Here is a 20,243-nt window from a genome sequence, read left to right as displayed (position 1 = left end):
TGAAGTGGGGAGGGTGGGAACAGCATGAGAAGTCCCCAGAGTGACCCAATGACATAGTGGTGAGGTGGCAGCAGCATGAGGAAACCACAGAGTAGTGATGTGGCAGCAGCACGAGGAGACCACAGAGTGGCCCAGTGACAGAGTAGGAAGGTGACAGCAGCATGAGAAGACCACAGAGTGGACCAGTGACATAGTTTTGAGGTGGTAGCAGCACCAGGAGACCACAGAGTAGTGATGTGGCAGCAGCATGAGCAGACCACAGAGTGGCCCAGTGACAAAGTGGGGATATGGCAGAAGCATGCGACCACAGAATAGTGATGTGGCAGCAGCATGAGGAGACCACAGAGTGGCCCAGTGACCTAGTGGGGCGGTAGCAGCAGCATGAGGAGACCACAGAGTAGTGATGTGGCAGCAGCATGAGGAGACCACAGAGAAGTGAGGTGGCAGCAGCATGAGGAGACCACAGAGTGGCCCAGTGACATAGTGTTGAGGTAGTAGCAGCAGCATGAGGAGACCACAGAGTAGTGATGTGGCAGCAGCATGAGGAGACCACAGAGTAGTGAGGTGACAGCAGCATGAAGAGACCACAGAGTAGTGAAGTAGCAGCAGCATGAGGAGACCACAGAGTGGCCCAGTGACATAGTGTTGAGGTGGCAGCAGCATGAGGAGACCACAGAGTAGTGATGTGGCAGCAGCATGAGGACAGAACAGAGTGGTGAAGTGGTAGCAGCATGAGGAGACCACATAGTGGCCAAGTGACATAGTGTCGAGGTGACAGCAGCATGAGGAGGCCACAGAGTAGTGAAGTGGCAGCAGCATGAGGAGACCACAGAGTGGCCAAGTGACATATTGTTGAGGTGACATCAGCATGAGGAGACCACAGAGTAGTGGCTGTCACGGATGTTGTAGGGGAGAACACCAAAAGACAACAAGAAGGAAGGGAAAAGACACTAGGCCTCACCGCTAGGGAAGGAAAAGGGTCACCACCTATAAAACCCTGCTCCTGGCCCTAACTCCTATCCGTATGGGCACGATGGTAGAGATACCCATACACGGGAACCTAGAAAACCCTGGTGGCCCTCAAATGCCCTAATAGTAATGACAGGGCAGACACAACCCGCTCCTTCCCTGGTGAAGGAACCAGCTTCTCGCGGAGGCCTAGTAAACAACAAAGGTGGGGGGGAATACAAAACACAACAAGCGGAACACTTAACTTCTGAGGCTGATGGATGATGGACGAACAGGACTTCACCACGAACCACACTCCAGCTCTTCCAAAAACCAAATGAAGCTATCCAGAGCAAGGAGTAATGGGTAAAGTCAGACTAAATAGGGGGAGGTGAAGGTCACATGATCCACACCTGAACAGGGGGTGTGGACATACCAGCAACACACAGACAAAGTGAAACCAAAAGAGGCTGTCAGATAACTAATGTGCAGATAATCTTTCAGACCTTCTCAAACCTGTCACTGGCGTGACAGTGGCCCAGTGACATAGTATTGAGGTGGCAGCAGCATGAGGAGACCACAGAGTGGCCCAGTGACATAGTGGGGAGGTTGCAGCAGCATGAAGAGACCACAGAGTAGTGATGTGGCAGCAGCATGAGGAGACCACAGAGTAGTGAAGTGGCAGGAGCATGAAGAGACCACAGTGTAGTGAAGTGGCAGCAGCATGAGGAGACCACAGAGTGGCCAGTGACATAGTGTTGAGGTGGCAGCAGCATGAGGAGACCACAGAGTAGTGATGTGGCAGAAGCATAAGGAGACCACAGAGTGGTGAAGTGGCAGCAGCATGAGAAGACGACAGAGTGGCCCAGTGACATAGTGTTGAGGTGGCAGCAGCATGAGGAGACCACAGAGTAATGATATGGCAGCAGCATAAGGAGACCACAGATTGGCCCAGTGACATAGTGTTGAGGTGGCAGCAGCATGAGGAGACCACAAAGTAGTGATGTGGCAGCAGCATAAGGAGACCACAGAGTGGCCCAGTGACATAGTGTTGAGGTAGCAGCAGCATGAGGAGACCACAGAGTAGTGATGTGGCAGCAGCATGAGGAGACCGCAGAGTGATGAAGTGGCAGCAGCATGAGGAGACGACAGAGAGGCCCAGTGACATAGTGTTGAGGTGGCAGTAGCATGAGAAGAACGCAGAGTGGCCCAGTGCCATAGTGTTGAGGTGGCAGCAGTATGAGGAGACCACAGAGTAATGATGCGGCAGCAGCATAAGGAGACCACATAGTGACCCAGTGACAAAGTGGTGATGTGAGAGGCAATACAAGTACCAGCTAAATATGGTGGCTGGCAGTAGGAGCACCTGGCATCAGATATGGCATCAGGCGGGTGGCAGCATCAGAATAGTAGCTGAAGAAGGTAGCCAGAAGAAACAGGCCTCTTTTGTCAAAGTGTAGGTGCGGAACCATGGTGTCACGGTAGGTAAGATAAGGGAAGGAAACAGAACACGCGCAAAGCAAACAAAACAACTGACTAGGCCCCAAATGCTAGGGAACAAAGGGGTCACCTCCTAGCGATCCCTAAAACACTTTCCCTAAGCTGCTATGCCCATGTGCATATCTCGATGGTAGATATACACATGCCCACAAACCTAAGACTATAACACACTGAACCAAACCCTCAGCTGTAGGGTAGAGGGAAAGATACACCCAGCTCCTTCAACAACCGAAGGAGCTAGCGTCACCCTAGAGGCCTAGTAAAAACAGACACAGAAGGAAAAAAGAGAAAAGGACTTATCTAGAGATGTGTGGGAGCAGACGATCCACCAAACTTCCAGAGCTCACACAAGGCAGAACTATAACCTGCAAAGGCTATAGGGAGAGGGAGAGATAAATAGCCTCACCAATTACCTAAAGAACAACACCTGGGAGGAGGTGGGATTCTGTTTAAACCCACAACAAAACAAACTGTCAGATCGAGTCACGTGCAGCAACTCTGACAGATCTCCTTAGAACACCCACAGGGCAGGGCGTGACAGCCCCCCCCACGGGTGTCCTCCAGACACCCAGGCCAAACTTTATCCGGGTGTGCCCTGTGAAAGGCATTCACAAGGTGGCTAGCATTAACATCGGTAGCCGGAACCCACATTCTTTCCTCGGGACCGTATCCCCTCCAATGCACCAGATACTGAAGGGAACCCCGAAGAACACGTGAGTTGAGAATTCTAGAGATCTGAAACTCCAGATTACCATCAACCAAAACAGGAGGAGGTGGCAAAGGAGATGGTTCCGCAGGTTCCACATATTTCTTCAACAAGGACCTGTGAAACACATTATGGATCTTCCAGGCCTGCAGAAGTTCCAGACGAAACGCCACCGGATTGACAATGGCCGAGATTTTGTAAGGGCCAATAAATCTTGGACCTAATTTTCAAGAGGGTACCTTCAGCTTAATGTTTTTAGTTGACAACCACACCAAATCACCCACACACAGGTCCGGACCAGTCATATGTCTCTTGTCAGCCTTCCATTTATATCTTTCACCCATTTTTTTCAAATTAACTTAAATCTTCCGCCAGATAGATGACAAAGAGGAAGAGAATCTCTCCTCTACTGGTATCCCAGAAGATTCGGTCCCAGAAAAAGTACCAAACTGAGGGTGAAAACCATATGCGCCAAAAAATTGTGACTTATCAGTTGTCTCCTGCCTACGGTTATTCAAGGCAAATTCAGCTAAAGACAAGAACGAGGACCACTCATCCTGATTCTCAGCGACAAAACACCTCAAATAGGTCTCCAGGTTTTGGTTAGTGCGCTCAGTTTGACCATTCGACTGAGGATGAAAAGCCGAAGAGAAAGACAATTGAATACCCAGACGAGAACAAAACGCCATCCAAAACCTGCACAGGTCTCACAAGCTGCAACATAACCCTCAACACTTTTACGCAACCCTGGCCACCAGAATCTCCAGGAAATAAGATCTACAGTGGATCTACTTCCAGGATGTCCCGCAAGGACAGTATCATAATGTTCCTTGAACACCTTGTATTGCAGTTCAGAAGGAACAAACAACTTGCCTGGAGGACAAGAATCAGGTGCCTCCTCTTGAGCCCCCAACACTTCCATCTCCAACTTGGGGTAAAGAGCCGAAACCACCACCCCATCAGCCCAAATCGGAGCGGGATCCTCCGAATCTCCCTTCCCCCCCCCCTTCCCCCGGAAAGCTACGTGACACCGCATCTGCTTTGACGTTTTTAATCCCAGGGCGATAGATGACCACAAAATTGAACCTGGTAAAAATAATGACCATCTAGCCTGCCTAGGATTTAAACGCTTTGCAGATTGCAGGTAAGCCAGATTCTTATGCTCAGTAAATACCGTAATCGGATGGATAGCCCCTTCTAGCCAATGACACCACTCTTCAAAGGCCAATTTGATGGCCAACAACTCTCTATTCCCAACATCATAATTTATTTCAGTGGCCGAGAGTTTCTTGGAGAAAAAAGCACACGGGCGCCATTTGCTAGGACAGGGACCCTGCGACAAGACTGCTCCGACTCCCACTTCTGACGCGTCAACCTCCACAATGAAGGGTTGAGACACATCAGGTTGCATCAGAATGGGAGCAGAAGCAAAACATTTCTTAATAACAGAAAAAGCCTGTAATGCCTCATCCAACCAGACAGAGAAGTCAGCCCCCTTCCTAGTCATATCTGTCAAAGGTTTGACAATGGTGGAATAATTCAGGATGAATTTTCTGTAGTAATTAGTAAATCCCAAAAACCGCATCAGGGCTTTCTGATTCTCCGGCTGGTCCCATCTCAGTACCGCACTGACCTTTTTTGGGATCCATACGAAAACCGTAGGCAGAAGGCAAGTACCCAAAAAACGGCAGCTCCTGAACAACAAACACACATTTTTCCAACTTAGTCTACTTTCACACCTGCGTTCGGGTGTCCGCTCGTGAGCTCCGTTTGAAGGGGCTTACAAGCGGCCCCGAACGCAACCGTCCAGCCCTAATGCATTCTCAGTGGACGCGGATCCGCTGAGAATGCATCAGTCTGCCAGCGTTCAGCCTCCGCTCCGCTCAGTGAGCGGACACCTGAACGCTGCTTGCAGCGTTCGGGTGTCCGCCTGGCCGTGCGGAGGCAAGCGGATCCGTCCAGACTTACAATGGAAGTCAATGGGGACGGATCCGCTTGAAGATGACACCATATCCATCCCCCATTGACTTTCAATGTAAAGTCTGGACGGATCCGTTCAGGCTACTTTCAGACTTATTTTTTTTTTCTAACTATAATGCAGACGGATCCGTTCTGAACGGATACAAACGTCTGCATTATAGGAGCGGATCCGTCTGAGCAGACATCAGACGGACCTGCTCTGAACGCTAGTGTGAAAGTAGCCTTAGCATACAATTTATTCTCCCGAAGGATCAATAACACTTGTCTCAAATGATCCTGATGAGTCTTCATATCGGGTGAGTAAATTAGTATGTCATTAAGGTAAATAACAACGAACCTCCCCACCAAATGATGAAAAATGTCATTGATAAAGCGCTGAAAGACTACTGGAGTATTAGTTAAACCAAAGGGCATGACCAGGTTCTCGAAGTGACCCTTGGGGGTATTGAAGGCCGTTTTCCATTCATCTCCTTCCCTGATTCTGATCAGATTGTAAGCTCCTCTTAAATCCAAATTAGAAAACACCTTGGCACCAACAATCTGATAAAATAGATCCGGAATCAAGGGAAGGGGATATGGATCATGGACAGTAATGAGATTCAGTTCCCAGAAATCTAGGCACGGTCTAAGGGATCCGTCCTTCTTCTTTATGAAAAAGAAGCCAGGGGCCATAGGAGACTTAGATGGTCTAATATGTCCCTTTGCCAAACTCTCGGCAATATACTCCCGCATAGCTACTCTTTCGGGTTGAGAAAGATTATATAACCGAGATTTTGGCAATTTTGCTCCGGAGATAAGATTGACCGGATAATCATACTCTCAGTGAGGGGGCAACTCCTGAACTCCACCCTCCGAGAATACGTCCGAAAAATCAGAAAGAAACTGAGGGAACACCTTAGTGGACACCGTCGAAATAGAGGCACTAAGACAGATTTGTCTTGTTTGCCAGTCAATGGTAGGGTTATGTTTTATCAACCATGGTAAACCCAGAACAATCGGAGAAGGCAAACCTATCATAACAAAACAAGAAATGAACTCAACATGAGAATCACCCACCCTCAAATGAATATCCTGAACAATATGAGTTAGACATCTTTGCGAGAGGGGGGCGGAATCTATAGCAAAATGCTCTAGTTTTAAAACCATGACTCTGAAGAAATTGAAAATCAATAACATTAACCCCTGCACCACTGTCAATAAATACCTTTAACTCAAAATTTCCAGAGTCTAGCGCCACCATGGCAGGCAGGAGGAATCGGGTACTGCAGGTAGGATATGAATATGCCTGCTCTGACTCCCCATTCACACTACCAAGAGTAAGGTCCCTTTCACACGGGCGAGATTTCCGTGCGGGTGCAATGTGTGAGGTGAACGCATTGCACCCGCACACAATCCGGACCCATTCATTTCTATGGGGCTGTGCACATGAGCGGTGATTCTCAGCATGCTCCTACTTGTGCGTTTTTGACGTAACGCAGGCCCCATAGAAATGAATGGGGTTGCGTGAAAATCGCAAGCATCCGCAAGCAAGTGCGGATGCAGTGCGATTTTCACGCACGGTTGCTAGGTGACGATCGGGATGGGGACCTGATCATTATTATTATCCCTTATAACATGGTTATAAGGGAAAATAATAGCATTCTGAATACAGAATGCATAGTACAATAGGGCTGGAGGGGTTAAAAAAAATAAAATAAAAATTTAACTCACCTTAATCCACTTGTTCGCGCAGCCGGCATCTCTTCTGTCTTCTTTTGTGAGGAATAAGACCTTTGATGATGTCACTACGTTCATCACATGATCCACACCAATAGAAATTATTTGTTCCAATAACGCTTGTCCCTCTATATACCTGCAGTATCACAGCAGAACCACACACAACTGCTGCACGATACAAATGCACTATAATATACTTTCTAACATAGAAAGTATATTATAACATTGTACAAGGAAGGCAATCCATTAGAATATACATAAAAATAAAACGTAACCTTTAATAATTTTACTATGAGGGTCCATTCACACGTCCGTAAGTGTTTTGCGGATCCACAAAACACGGACACCGGCAATGTGCATTCCGCAATTTGTGGACCGCAAATGCGGATGCGGACAGCACATTCCGGCCCCATCGAACATGAATGGGTCCGCACCCCTTCCGCAAAATTGCGGAACGGATGCGGACCCATTTTGCGGACGTGTGAATGGAAAAGATATCCCTCAAAATGAAAATAAATTAAATTATTAAAGTTAAAAGGGTTCTGCACTTTGTTTTAAATGATGATCTATCATCAGCATCTGATCGGCGGCGGTCTGACATTCAAGTGAACAGAGCTTAGCCCCGCCCACGTTAGTTGATACTAGTCGTGACGTCACTGGGCCAGCGGTAAACAGCGAGAAGGCCGGGGCGCTGCTGAAGCGCCGCTGCCTTCTCAAACAGCTGATCGGCGGGGGTCTGCTGATCAGATGCTGATGATCTATCCAGAGGATAGATCATCAGTTAAAACAAAGTGCTGAACCCCTTTAAGCAAAAAGCATAGATGTGGTAGGCAATAACAAGTACTCGGCGGCACTAAATCAGGTGCTCGGTGGCACCAAATCAGAAACCATATGTCCTACCACAATCCGGGGGGGTCCCTGGGCTAGATGATGATGTGGTATTGAAGGACAGGGTGGGCAAAGAACTGTCCATGATATTGCCCTACAGGGGGGTGCTATTCTGGCCCTGATAGCCTAACCACAGACCACCCGCCCTGATAAGAGCGACTCCGCCCGGAACGTTACCCTATATAAAAATGGCCCTAGTAAGCCCCTAGCCCCTAGGCCCCTGACTTCCAGGTGATCACTATATAGATCTATGTGTTTTTGACTCATTATAAAAGTATAAGTATATCGCACCCCTCTGTGTATCACACATATAGATAGCACACCTATACTAGTCCTTAAAATGACTTTTGTGGCCCTATTAGCTAGCGTTTGGTGTCCCTAACAGCCTGTCCCTGCTCCACAAAGCAACCTCTCCCTACATTGGGAAAACACTGAATGTAAAATGGCGGCCAGATCAGGTTTATTTATATGGTAGGGGGTATGTCCATGTGCTGAAATGTCTCAATTGGCTGTCCTGTACCACCTGATGGATGTGTCATGGGTCAAAGTTCTTCATAATGTAAAAGAATATGGCGGGCAAGGATTTCTCCATATGTTCCCATGTTCGGCGAATCGCGAACACGCAAAGATCGCCGCGAAACGACCGCCGGGCGAACCGCAAGGCCATCTCTACTTAGCAAGTCGCGGCCACAAATCGAGTTTGGCTGCCCAGTAGTCCAGAAGATCTTTGATGTGGGGTGGCAGGGTGCACTCCAACTATCCCACAGCCTGCTGGTTCAGGTTCTGCTCTATGTCTAGCTGCTGGTGAGTAATTTCTTCAGTAGACGGTGAAGAAAACTGCTCATCAGCGACACTAGACTTAAGTTGCTGCTGATGGAGCTGGTACTGCTCCTGCCCCCTCCCCCACCCTTCCTCAGCAGCCATGGCAGTGGAACTTGAACGCAGAGGTCCCCCCCCCCGGGCAGACCTGCATGAGGATGGGCGATGGCGCTCATAGGCAGCGGCCAACTGACTACATAGGATGTCTCGATAGTAGTTCAGTTTGTCCTCTCTCTCAGTGGGTGTAAAAAAGTCCCCCATTTTGGACCGGTAGCGAGGGTCTAACACGGTGGAGAGCCAGTAGTCATCCCTCTGCCGAATAATGACAATTCAGCTGTCACTACGCAAGGAACTGAGCATGCATTGGGCCATTTGCCTCCATCTTCACTGCATACTGCCACAGTGTGTCTGGGTTATCTGCCTTGTCTTCCTTATTGCCCTGTAGCTCCTCCAGCTGCTCCTGCTCCTGCTCTCCTTTCACCTGTGTAGAAAAAACACCCATTTCTCTACGCATTGCTTGTGCTCGAATGTCCTCCTCCTCCTCTAGTTCAGCCCCCGATGTAGTCACTACGTCTCCTGTCCCCTGGCCAGCCAGATTTAGCAGCATCTGTTCCAGGACATGAATCAGTAGAATGACGTTGTTCATCCTGTAGTCCTGGCGACTGACAAATAAAGTGGCCTCCTCAAATGGTCCGAGCAAATGGCAGGTGTCGCGCATGAGCTGCCACTGGCTAACATCAAAGTTACACAGGGAAGTACCTCTGTCTGCCTGTATCATCAAGAAATCGTTTATGGAGAGTGGAACATATGGAGAGTGGAATTCCAACGGGTGGAAACATCGTATATCAGCCTATGTTGGGGGATGCCGTTCTGCCGCTGCAGCTCAAGGAGGGTGTGCTTTGCGGAGTAGCTGAAGTGCATGAAAAGTTTCCTGGCCATTTTCAGGATGTCTTGCAGATGGGCACAAGACTTCAGGAACCGCTTTACAACCAGATTGAACACGTGCGCCATGCAGGGCGCTTGGCTCATTCCTCCTTGACGTAGCACCAACACCATGTTCTTCCCATTGTCGGTCACCATGGTTCCGATTTTGAGTTGTTGAGGAGAAAGCCATGATTCGATATCTTGATGAAGGACGCTGAGCAGTTCCTCCCTTGTGTGATACAGTTCGCCCAGGCAAACTAGATGCAGAACAGCGTTACACCGCCGTGCCCTGCACATGTAGTATGCTGGTGGGGCACTGTGACTTGTCCCTGCAGTGGAGGGTCAGGACACGGTGGAGGAGGAGACAGAGGTGGACATTATTGCAGGACCAACAGCGTGAGAACGTGGAGGCGGAAGCGGCGTCACCTGGCCAAGTTGCTGGTGTGGCCGTGCAGGAACCACAGTCACCCAGTGGGCCATAAAGGACATATATTGTAGTGATGAGCGGGAGGTGCCATATTCGGTTTCGCGATATTTCGCGAATATTCGCATGAATATTCGTGTTATATTCGTCGAAATCGAATATTCGCAATTATTCCAATTATCGCGAAATTATTTTTCGCATATTGCGAAAATTTATCTTGATAGTATAAGGCAACGTTCCTATGCTAATGACTATGGCTAGGCTAATATGTGTATATTACGAAATTTTGTAATATTGCTCTAACTTCGTCTCTTAGAATATTACGAATATTCTAAAAAACGAAGTTAGAGCAATATTAAGAACATTTGCAAAAGTCGAAATTGCGATGCGAGTAATATAACACGAAATAGTCGCATGAAGATTTAAACTTAGCACTGCTATATTCCATATTCTAGCCTAATATGGAATATAGCTGTGTTAAGTTAGCACTGCTATATTCCATATTAGGCTAGAATATGGAATATAGCTGTGCTAAATTGAAATCTTCATGCGACTATTTCGTGTTATATTACTCGCATCGCAATTTCGACTTTTGCAAATGTTCTTAATATTGCTCTAACTTCGTCTTTTAGAATATTCGTAATATTCTAAAAGATGAAGTTAGAGCAATATTACGAAATTTCGTAAAATACACATAGATTGTATTTAAGCTAATATACTGCTATAGTAATAATTTTTAATAGTGTACATATTTTACAAAACTTAAGTTCAGAAGAGGCAAAAAAAATTACAGGAAAAAAAAGGGATTATAGCACTATATTAGCTAAATTACAATCTATATGTGTATTTTAAGAAATTTCGTAATATTGCTCTAACTTCGTCTTTTAGAATATTCGTAATATTCTAAGAGACGAAGTTAGAGCAATATTACGAAATTTCTAAAAGACGAAGTTAGAGCAATATTAAGAACATTTGAAAAAGTCGAAATTGCGATGCGACTAATATAACACGAAATATTCGCATGAAGATTTCAACTTAGCACAGCTATACTCCATATTCTAGCCTAATATGGAATATAGCAGTGCTAACTTAGCACAGCTATATTCCATATTAGGCTAGAATATGGAGTATAGCAGTGCTAAGTTGAAATCTTCATGCGAATATTTCGTGTTATATTACTCGATGCGTTCTATTAAATTGCGATGCGACTAATATAACACGAAATATTCGCATGAAGATTTCAACTTAGCGCTGCTAAGTTGAAATCTTCATGCGAATATTTCGTGTTATATTACTCGATGCGTTCTATTAAATTGCGATGCGACTAATATAACACGAAATATTCGCATGAAGATTTCAACTTAGCACAGCTATACTCCATATTCTAGCCTAATATAGAATATAGCAGTGCTAACTTAGCACAGCTATATTCCATATTGGGATAGAATATGGAGTATAGCAGTGCTAAGTTGAAATCTTCATGCGAATATTTCGTGTTATATTACTCGCATCGCAATTGCGACTATTGCGAAATTTCGTAAAATACACATATAGATTAGATTGTAATTTAGCTAATATGGAATATAGCAGTAAGTTGAAAGCGCCACTGACTGGAGCAGCCAGGAAGCCAGGAATCCAAAGGACAGGTAAGAACAACTTTAGGGAAGTGGGAAAGAAAAAAATATAATAAAAAAAAAAAAAGAAAAAAAACGAATATTCTATTTCGCGAATATATAGAACGATATTCTAAATATTCGCGAAATCTCGAAATTGCGATATTCGAGAAAAAAATTCGCAATTCGAATATTCGCGCTCAACACTAATATATTGTCCTTGACTGTAGTTACAGCTCCACACGTCGGCGCTGCCGTGCACTTTGGCAGACACCGACAGGCTCAAGGACTGGCCCACCTTCTGTTCTACATATGTGTGCAGGGCTGGTATTGCCTTTTTATCAAAGAAATGACAGCTTGGGACTCTCCACCTCGGCTCGCCACAAGCCATCAGTTCTCTGAAATGTGCAGAGACAACCACTTGAAAAGGGAGAGACTGCAGCACCAGCAACTTGGCCAGGAGCACGCATACTGTTGTCTCTTTGCAATTGCTTCGGTGATCGATTGCTGACGGAATGACTGATGAGGAGTAGTAGGAGGAAGAGCAGTAGCATCAGGACCAGCAGATGATGGAAGGACAGAAAGCTCCCTTCGGCTGAGGTAGTGAAGCGTTGAAATGATTGCATGAAATTGGGTGCGTGTCACTGGGTGATGCAGCGGTTGCTGCGGCAGGCTGGACCACCACATCGGAGCCACGGTTCTTCCAGGCCACTTTATGGTGACGCTGCATGTATTTACGAATGGTCATGTTCACCTCCACTGGCAGCTTAACAAAAAATTGCCACACATCCGAGTATGGCACTTTCCCCCAACACTCCATACTGACTGCCTGCTACCGCTGCCTCTGTGAACTCCTGCACCTCTACTTCCCAGGCAGGTATTCTCCTGCAAAGCGGGCGGTCTACCCCGGGCACGTTTGGCTCCCGACCTCCCACTGCTGCCACCCTGCTGACTCCCGGCCATGCTACCACCTTGCTGGCTCAGCCGCTGCCTCACGCGCAAGCTGCCACCCTGCTGCTGATGATGAAGCCCCTTCTTCACCTGGCTCCCAAGTGCAATCGGCTTCATCATAATCGGCCACTGTCTGCACGTAACTGATGTCCCCCTCAATGGTGTCAGGGCCAGGAGCCTGACGGCTCGCAACATTAGCTCCCACGTGACTTTTATCATCACTACTTGCCTGCCTACGGGAGGAAGCGGCGGATCTCTCCTCCATAGTGTCTGATGTCACTTGCGACGAAGTAGAAGACCGAGTCGACCATTTAAGCACCACTGAGTTGCTGGTCAAGACATGACCGCTGGATGGCAACGGGAGCTCAGGCCTCTCGCTGCGACTTTTGCTGCAACCCCCCCTTCTTCTGCTGCCTGCGACAGAAATATTTTGGCCACTGCTCATTCCATTTGAACGGCCTGTCACTTGTCTGCCTGACATACTGTATAATAAAAGAATTAAATTAAAATTTTAATATAAATAATACCCCCAAATAAAGGTTGTAGTACAAAGTAACTGCACCGCAGAAAGGCAAATAATATGAACTTTTTTTTACTGTTATATACCCCAAAAAAGGCTGTAGTACAAAGTAACTGCACCGCAGAACAGCAAATAAGATGTACTTTTTTTTACACTTATACACCCCAAAAAAGGCTGTAGTAACTGCACCGCAGACTGGTTATTATGACGTACGTATACATTTATATTTTATATATATAAATACACCCTGCAACACAGCACTTGCACCCCAATACAAACAAGGCTTGCTGGAATTACAGAGGTATCATCTAGTGCAAACATAAAAGCAGCAGTATAATAGCAATTTGTATCCCCAATAAGTGCAGCAAGGTGGAATAGAATCGCTCCTATTACCCAGGCTGTAGACTCTCCTATTGCACCCTGTTCACCTTTTATACCGTGGATGATGCCTCCCTATGCTTTCCCTACATCTTGAATGATCTTTCCCTGAACTTGTAAATAGTTTTTTCAGCACAATAAACTCTTTTCTAACACTGTCCCTAGCACCTGCTAACGTCTCTCCCTGCACTAAGCACACTGGAAAATGGCAGAATCCAAAATGGCTGAGGGTATTTATAGGGCTGTGATATCACAGGGGCTGGCTGGCTGCTGATTGGCTGCATGCATGGCATTGTGGGTGATATGCAGCAGCCATTCTAGGAAAAAATGCCATTCGTTACCACAAAGCGTGAGGAAATTCAGCTTCAGCGCAAATCAAATTTTTCCTGAAATTCGGATCGAATTCCACCTTGTCAACTTCAATTCACTCATCTCTACTGATGACCTATCTCAGAAAACCCTTTAAACCTTTAAGAAAAGTAGGTAGGGCTTGGGTCTCCTATAGCCCAACAGATTCAATATAATTTGTGCCAGAAAGTGATGTAAATCGTAGTTCAAAAGTGCACCAGCTCAGAGCTGGTGATAAATTTGACTTTCTGACTGCCAGAAGATTTACCAACTTTTCACTGACACTGGCATATAAAATGCTAGTCTTAGTGAATGTACCCAGTTTTATTTTTTTTGTTTAGCTACATGTGTAAGTGAACAGAGAAGACTGACACCCATTTTATAAAACCATTTAGCAGCTGCTAAAGAAAAACAAAATATTGCTGCTTCAGTAAGAAGCTATAATAGATACTGCATGCCTTGGTAAATGGGTGTGTGTGTCTTAAAGGGGTTTTCTCACTACAGCAAATAGCATTTATCACGTAGAGAAATTTAATACAAACCACTTACTAATGTATTGTGATTGTCCATATTGCCTCCTTTGCTGGCTGGATTCATTTTTTTCATCACATTATACACTTCTCGTGCTTGTACACTATAGAAAAAAGCACTAGCCTACGTGAGCTCCCACGGTCCCGGCCACTAGAGAGGTTGGTACTTATGACTATAGTGTGCAAGCAGGACCACCACTGAATCTGATGGATTGCAGGGTGGTCATAACCATCCAGCCAGCACATGAAGCATTATGGATAATAACAAAATACGTGCCACTTTCTGAAGTGACCCAACCCCTTTATGGTGGCCATACACGTAAGACTAAAGTCGGACGGAATGGCAGTTTTTGACCAGTCCGGCCAATTGTCGTTTGAAAAACTAGTGCAAACGAGCGTTTACAATCGCCAACCCCACACTCTTGTCTGACAAAAATGCAATCTGCCATGCTGGAAAACATTGGCTGTTCATCGGCCAAAACTGGATGTTGATGGCATGATCTGCTGAATTCAGGCAATCACTTGCCATTGTGCTCCAGCACCAGGGAGTTTGTTTTTATAAAAAAAAACTGACTCCCTGGTCGGGCAGTTTAGTTGGGGGGATCGTTCGGATGAAATGTTTGGCGAGCTTTATACCAATGCAGCTAACCATAGCTTGTTATTAAATAGCACATGTAAATAGCCTGACTAATCTATAGTGCTTCATTGCAGAAAAATCCCAGTTTTAAAATATTAAAGGGGTTTTTGGGTATATAATAATAATTAGACTTGAGCGAATCTAGCTTCAGATCATAGATCCGAAGTTGATTCATTCAAACACTTTGTTTTAATGTTTTCCAGAGACCTGTCTCCGTGGAGGCAAAATTCGTCTCACCCGAAGTTGTGTGAGACTTAGGTAATTGAATTTGGTATTCATTTCTGCATTTTTAAAAACATTAAAAATTCCGGAATCCGAAGTCGGATTTGGTACCGGCTGGTACCTTTGCACCAAACCCGATTTAGAATTTCTATTTTAAAATGACTTTAAAGACACAGAAGTGATTACCGAATTACTTCACCAAAGTCTCACACAACTTCGGCTAAAACAAATTTCGCCTTCACGGAGGTAATACATTTTAATGCTGTATGGAGGCAGGTCTCCGGACAGCATTAAAACAAAGTATTCGAATGAATAGACTTAGGATCTATAATCCGAAGGTCAATTCGCTCAACACTAATAATAATGGTAGGTCATCAAATATCTGATCAGTGGGGGTCCAACTCCTGTGGTGCTTTGTGTGGTGTTTTTGTTTTGAAGGGGGAGTTAAAGCCCCACAGTCAGATGTTAGTTAAAAATGTATAGTAAAATATTGAAAATGTATACAAATAGAATTTCATTTGTCTTGTGTCAGGGGCACTTAGCATGCTCTAGGTATAGCGTTTTCTCAGGTGTCTTTCTTCATAGGGTATAGGGTATATTTTCAGCAGACTTGAATGTCAGCATATGCGCTTGGCAGTTGAAGGTATCAATGTCCATATGTGCCCCTCATTTCAAAAAAAAAATATGTTTTAATAGATGAAAATGAGCCTCTAGGATCAACGGGGGCGTTGGCGTTACACCTCTCTGCAACTGCCATGCCCTCTGCACTTTGATTGACAAGGTCAGGCAATGAAAACCTTATAACTTCTGCCTGGCCCTGTCAATGAAAATACAGATGGTGTGGCAGTTACGGAGAGAGCAGAGCTCCTAGAGGCTCATTTGCATATATTAAATCATTTTTCTCAGCAATGCGGGCATGTATGAACATGGAATCAACACAAATGCCTTCAGCTGCCAAGCGCTCATGTAACAGGTCAGTCAGTTTCATAGGTACAAATATGTTGACAGATGCTATTTAAAGGGGCTGCCACACCTGGAGTTTTTGGCCCAATTATTTTTGTGGTGTTTTCCCCCAAATAGTGTGTTTGAGCACCTGGCATTTTTTTTTATGGTAATGTCTATAAGACATTTCTAAGTGTATAAGAAAATAAAACTGGTACATATTGTATTGTGTGGGAATTTGCTCTGGTAGACAGGCTTGCGGACGCAGTATAGAGGCAACAACAACGTCTTTAAGTTAAACAGTTCAGAGTTTATTCACAAATAAGGATAAGCAAAACAAAAAGTCAGTTTCAAGGAAAACAGTCACCTTGAGTCTGGTGTTTGTTCAGACCATGCAGAAATGCAGAAGTCCTTGGACATAGCAGAAACCACCTGCTCTCACGCGAACAAGGTAGCAGGCCTTTACCCAGGCCCAAACTCCCAGGTCCCAACACAGAGACTGACAGAGCTTCACTGTCAGAGAGGAGTAAATTCCTATCACCTGACAGTGCTGCCTGTGTTTTATAGCCCAAACCAAGACCCAGCCTGGAACGTGGGGAGAAGCCACCCACCCTGCACTTTGGCTGCTCCCAGTAAGAGCCGGCCCGGATCTGCTTTACAGCAATACTAAATAGCAAAACCATGTCAGCCAGCACTAGCTACCGCTGACACATGAAATGACTGACTCTTACCTCACGAGGCCAGGAATCTAGGCAACACGTACCTTCCCTCAATGACGGACCCTTGGGCCTTCCTACAATTGGTACAAAATATGTTGTGCAAAAACACAATTTAAAATGCCACACACGCTGCCCTGGTGTTCAGGGAGAAAAAGCAATGGATGTCTATGGGAAAAAATATCAGAAAATGAGGGGAAAAGTGCTGGTTTTAAAATTGGCAATCAGCCATTTAAAAAAGGTGTGGCTGGGCCGGCAAGCCTGGCATATTTTTCTTCATTTACACCAGTTTTCTGCTCAGGTGCATAGACTTCTGGAGGATGCGCCTATTTTATGTCCTGTGCCGCTCTATGATGAATTCCTCTCATTGTTGCAATCTAGAAATGGATTCTAAACATTTGTGTCCATGTTGTTAATAGCATATTTGGCTTTGAGGGGGTTCCCTGCTGCCAGTGATGGCTACTTCATTCTGTTTTGCAAAGTTAGAAATGTATATTTTAATGTACTATGCATTTCTATGTTCTTGTAGATCGCTGGATACATGAGATCAGTAAATGCAATTTATGAAAAAGTCAACTTTAATGGCATTAGACATATTAACTTCAAAGTAAAGGTCTTAAATGTAAGTACATATTGATTAGTAATTGGTTATGTTTGTGTTTTCTCACAAAGTTTAAAGGGGTTGACCAGTTTTTACTTATGATAACCTCTCCTTAGAATAGGCTATCACTAGCTAATCAGTAAGGGTCTGACACCTCATACCACCACTGGTCAGTTGTTACCTTGTAGCTCCAGAACTACAAAGCTTGTCACTGCAGTAAGTGTAGTAACAAGCTCCATCCACTACACCATTGATGGTGCTGTGTTAAGGGACTCATACTGGTCAGCTAGTTATGGCCTAACCTGAGGAAAAAACTTGACAACCCCTTTAATGTAAAACCAGCAATGATGGATAGATAATATGTCATTATTGCTCCAGTTTTTGCAGATTTTTGTTGTGGGTAGGAATCCTTGAGGAAGTTGACATTAAACTGAAGCCTTTGAATTCCAAAAAATATGTCAGAATATTAAAGAGATGATATAACTAGATTATATTACTAAATATTGATGTGTCCATTCTTATCTTCCCTTGAATTTGGTTAAAGTCTCTAATTTCTAACTGAAACAAGTTCAATACAGAATCACAACATGGTAGCAAAAGTGTTGCCAGGCTGCAATTCACATCACAGCCATCATGTAGCCATACATATAGTTATAGGCATTTTATGACAGCGAGTTGTGGATTTCGTTTTTTTTTAAAGCTGGTAATTTAGTGCCACACATCTTAGCATATGCTGAACAAAGGTAAGGAAAGATACAATATCAACCAGTTATGTGAAGAGTGCTCTCACATTACTTATTTTGGATGAATTACTGCTTCATTCAAAATATATTATGCTCCATCTTGCAATAAAATTGTGGGACACATTTATTAAGACTGGCATTTTAAAAGCCGTTCTTGAGCCCCTGCATTAGCAGTTGATCGCCAAAGTTATGTTGTGGTGCTGGCCTCTACATAACTTTGGCGTGTCCACCACTGATTCTAAATGAAAGACAGCTTTCTTGCTGTCTTACATTTAGACCATTTTCTATGCCTAAAGCAGGTGTAGAAAACTATAAATGGGACGGGCCTACCTGCCCATCCCCTTCCACGCCACGCCCCCTTTTTTTAGACCATGCCGTGCGACAGAATCTACACCAGATATACACCACAAAAGTGGCGTAAATGACCCCCATTTTTTGTTACCTTGCCTCACAAAAAGGAAAATGGGGTCACTTTTTGGTTGTTTCTACTGTAGGGTGCATCTGGGGGCTTTAAATGGGACATGGTGTCTAAAAATCAGTCCAGCAAAATCTGCTCTCCAAAAACCATATGGCGCTCCTTCCCTTCTGCGCCCTGCTTTGCGCCTATACAGCAGTTTATAATCACATATGGGGAGTTTCTGTAAACTGCAGAATCAGGGTAATAGATTTTGAGTTTTGTTTGGCTGTTAACCCTTATAATTTGAGGGGTGTAGTTTCTAAAATGGCCTTTTTTGGGTGGTTTGTCTTACATAAGCCCCTCAAAATCATGTTATAACTGAAATGGTGCTTAAAAAAATGGTTTTGGAAATTTTCTTGAAAAATATTTAAAATTGCTTCTAAAATTCTAAGCCTTCAAATGTCCTAAAAAAAATGAAATGACATTTACAAAATGATGCCAACATAAAGTAGACATATGGGGAGTGTTGATTGATACCTACAGGTGAAACTCGAAAAATTCGAATATCGTGCAAAAGTCCATTTATTTCAGTAATGCAACTTAAAAGCAATTGCATTAAGGCTACTTTCACACTAGCGTTCAGAGCGGGTCCGTCTGATGTCTGCTCAGACGGATCCGCTCCTATAATGCAGACGTTTGTATCCGTTCAGAACGGATCCGTCTGCATTATAGTTTGAAAAAAATTCTAAGTCTGAAAGTAGCCTGAACGGATCCGTCCAGACTTTACATTGAAAGTCAATGGGGGACGGATCCGTTTGAAGATTGAGCCATATTGTGTCATCTTCAAACGGATCCGTCCCCATTGACTTACATTGTAAGTCTTGACGGATCCGCTTGCCTCCGCACGGCCAGGCGGACACCCGAACGCTGCAAGCAGCGTTCAGGTGTCCGCTTGCTGAGCGGAGGCTGAACGCCGCCAGACTGATGCATTCTGAGAGGATCCGCGTCCACTGAGAATGCATTAGGGCTGGACGGATGCGTTCGGGGCCGCTTGTGAGCCCCTTCAAATGGAGCTCACAAGCGGACATCCGAACGCAGGTGTGAAAGTAGCCTTATGCATCTTAAAATTCGAATTTTGTGAAAAGGTTCAATATTCTAGGCTCAAAGAGTCACACTCTAGTCAGCTAATTAATCCATACCCCCTGAGCAAAGGGTACCTCAAAGTTGAGACTTTGGGGTTTCATAAACTGTAAACCATAATAATCCAAATTATAACAAATAAAGGCTTGAAATATCTCGCTTTGCATGTAATGAGTCTATCTCATATATTAGTTTCACCTTTTAAGTTGCATTACTGAAATAAATGAACTTTGCACGATATTCAAATTTTTCGAGTTTCACCTGTATTTTATGAGGTGTTACTATCTGTCTTAAAATTAGAAAAATTCTAATTTTGAAAGTTGTGAATTTTTCCAAAGTTTGGGTAAATTTTGGATTTTTAAAATAAATAAAGGTGAAATATATCGACTCAAATTTCCCACTGTCATGAAGTACAATCTCAGAAAGGCTTGAATAAATAAAATCGTTACAAAGTGACTACCGCATAAAGTGACACATGTCAGATTTGCAAAAAATGGCCTGGGCAGGAAGGTGAAAACTGGCCCAGGGTTGAAGGGGTAAGGTCCATTTACAGTGAACAATTCATGGTACAGTTCTTTGGCACAGTTATCACTGTAACTG

General features: G+C 44.6%; 1 protein-coding gene across 1 annotated transcript in view; it reads left to right on the top strand.

Moving 5' to 3' along the window:
* LOC120989514 (disintegrin and metalloproteinase domain-containing protein 10-like) overlaps positions 1-20,243 on the top strand; it is a 257,328-nt gene that overhangs the window by 121,334 nt on the left and 115,751 nt on the right. The window contains exon 7 of the mRNA XM_040417664.1: positions 17,292-17,384. Coding sequence (XP_040273598.1) covers positions 17,292-17,384 — 93 coding nt within the window. The remainder of the gene's footprint in view (positions 1-17,291; positions 17,385-20,243) is intronic.

Source organism: Bufo bufo, chromosome 2, assembly GCF_905171765.1.
Source record: "Bufo bufo chromosome 2, aBufBuf1.1, whole genome shotgun sequence".
Taxonomy (NCBI): domain Eukaryota; kingdom Metazoa; phylum Chordata; class Amphibia; order Anura; family Bufonidae; genus Bufo; species Bufo bufo.
This window is presented reverse-complemented; position numbering and strand designations above follow the sequence as displayed.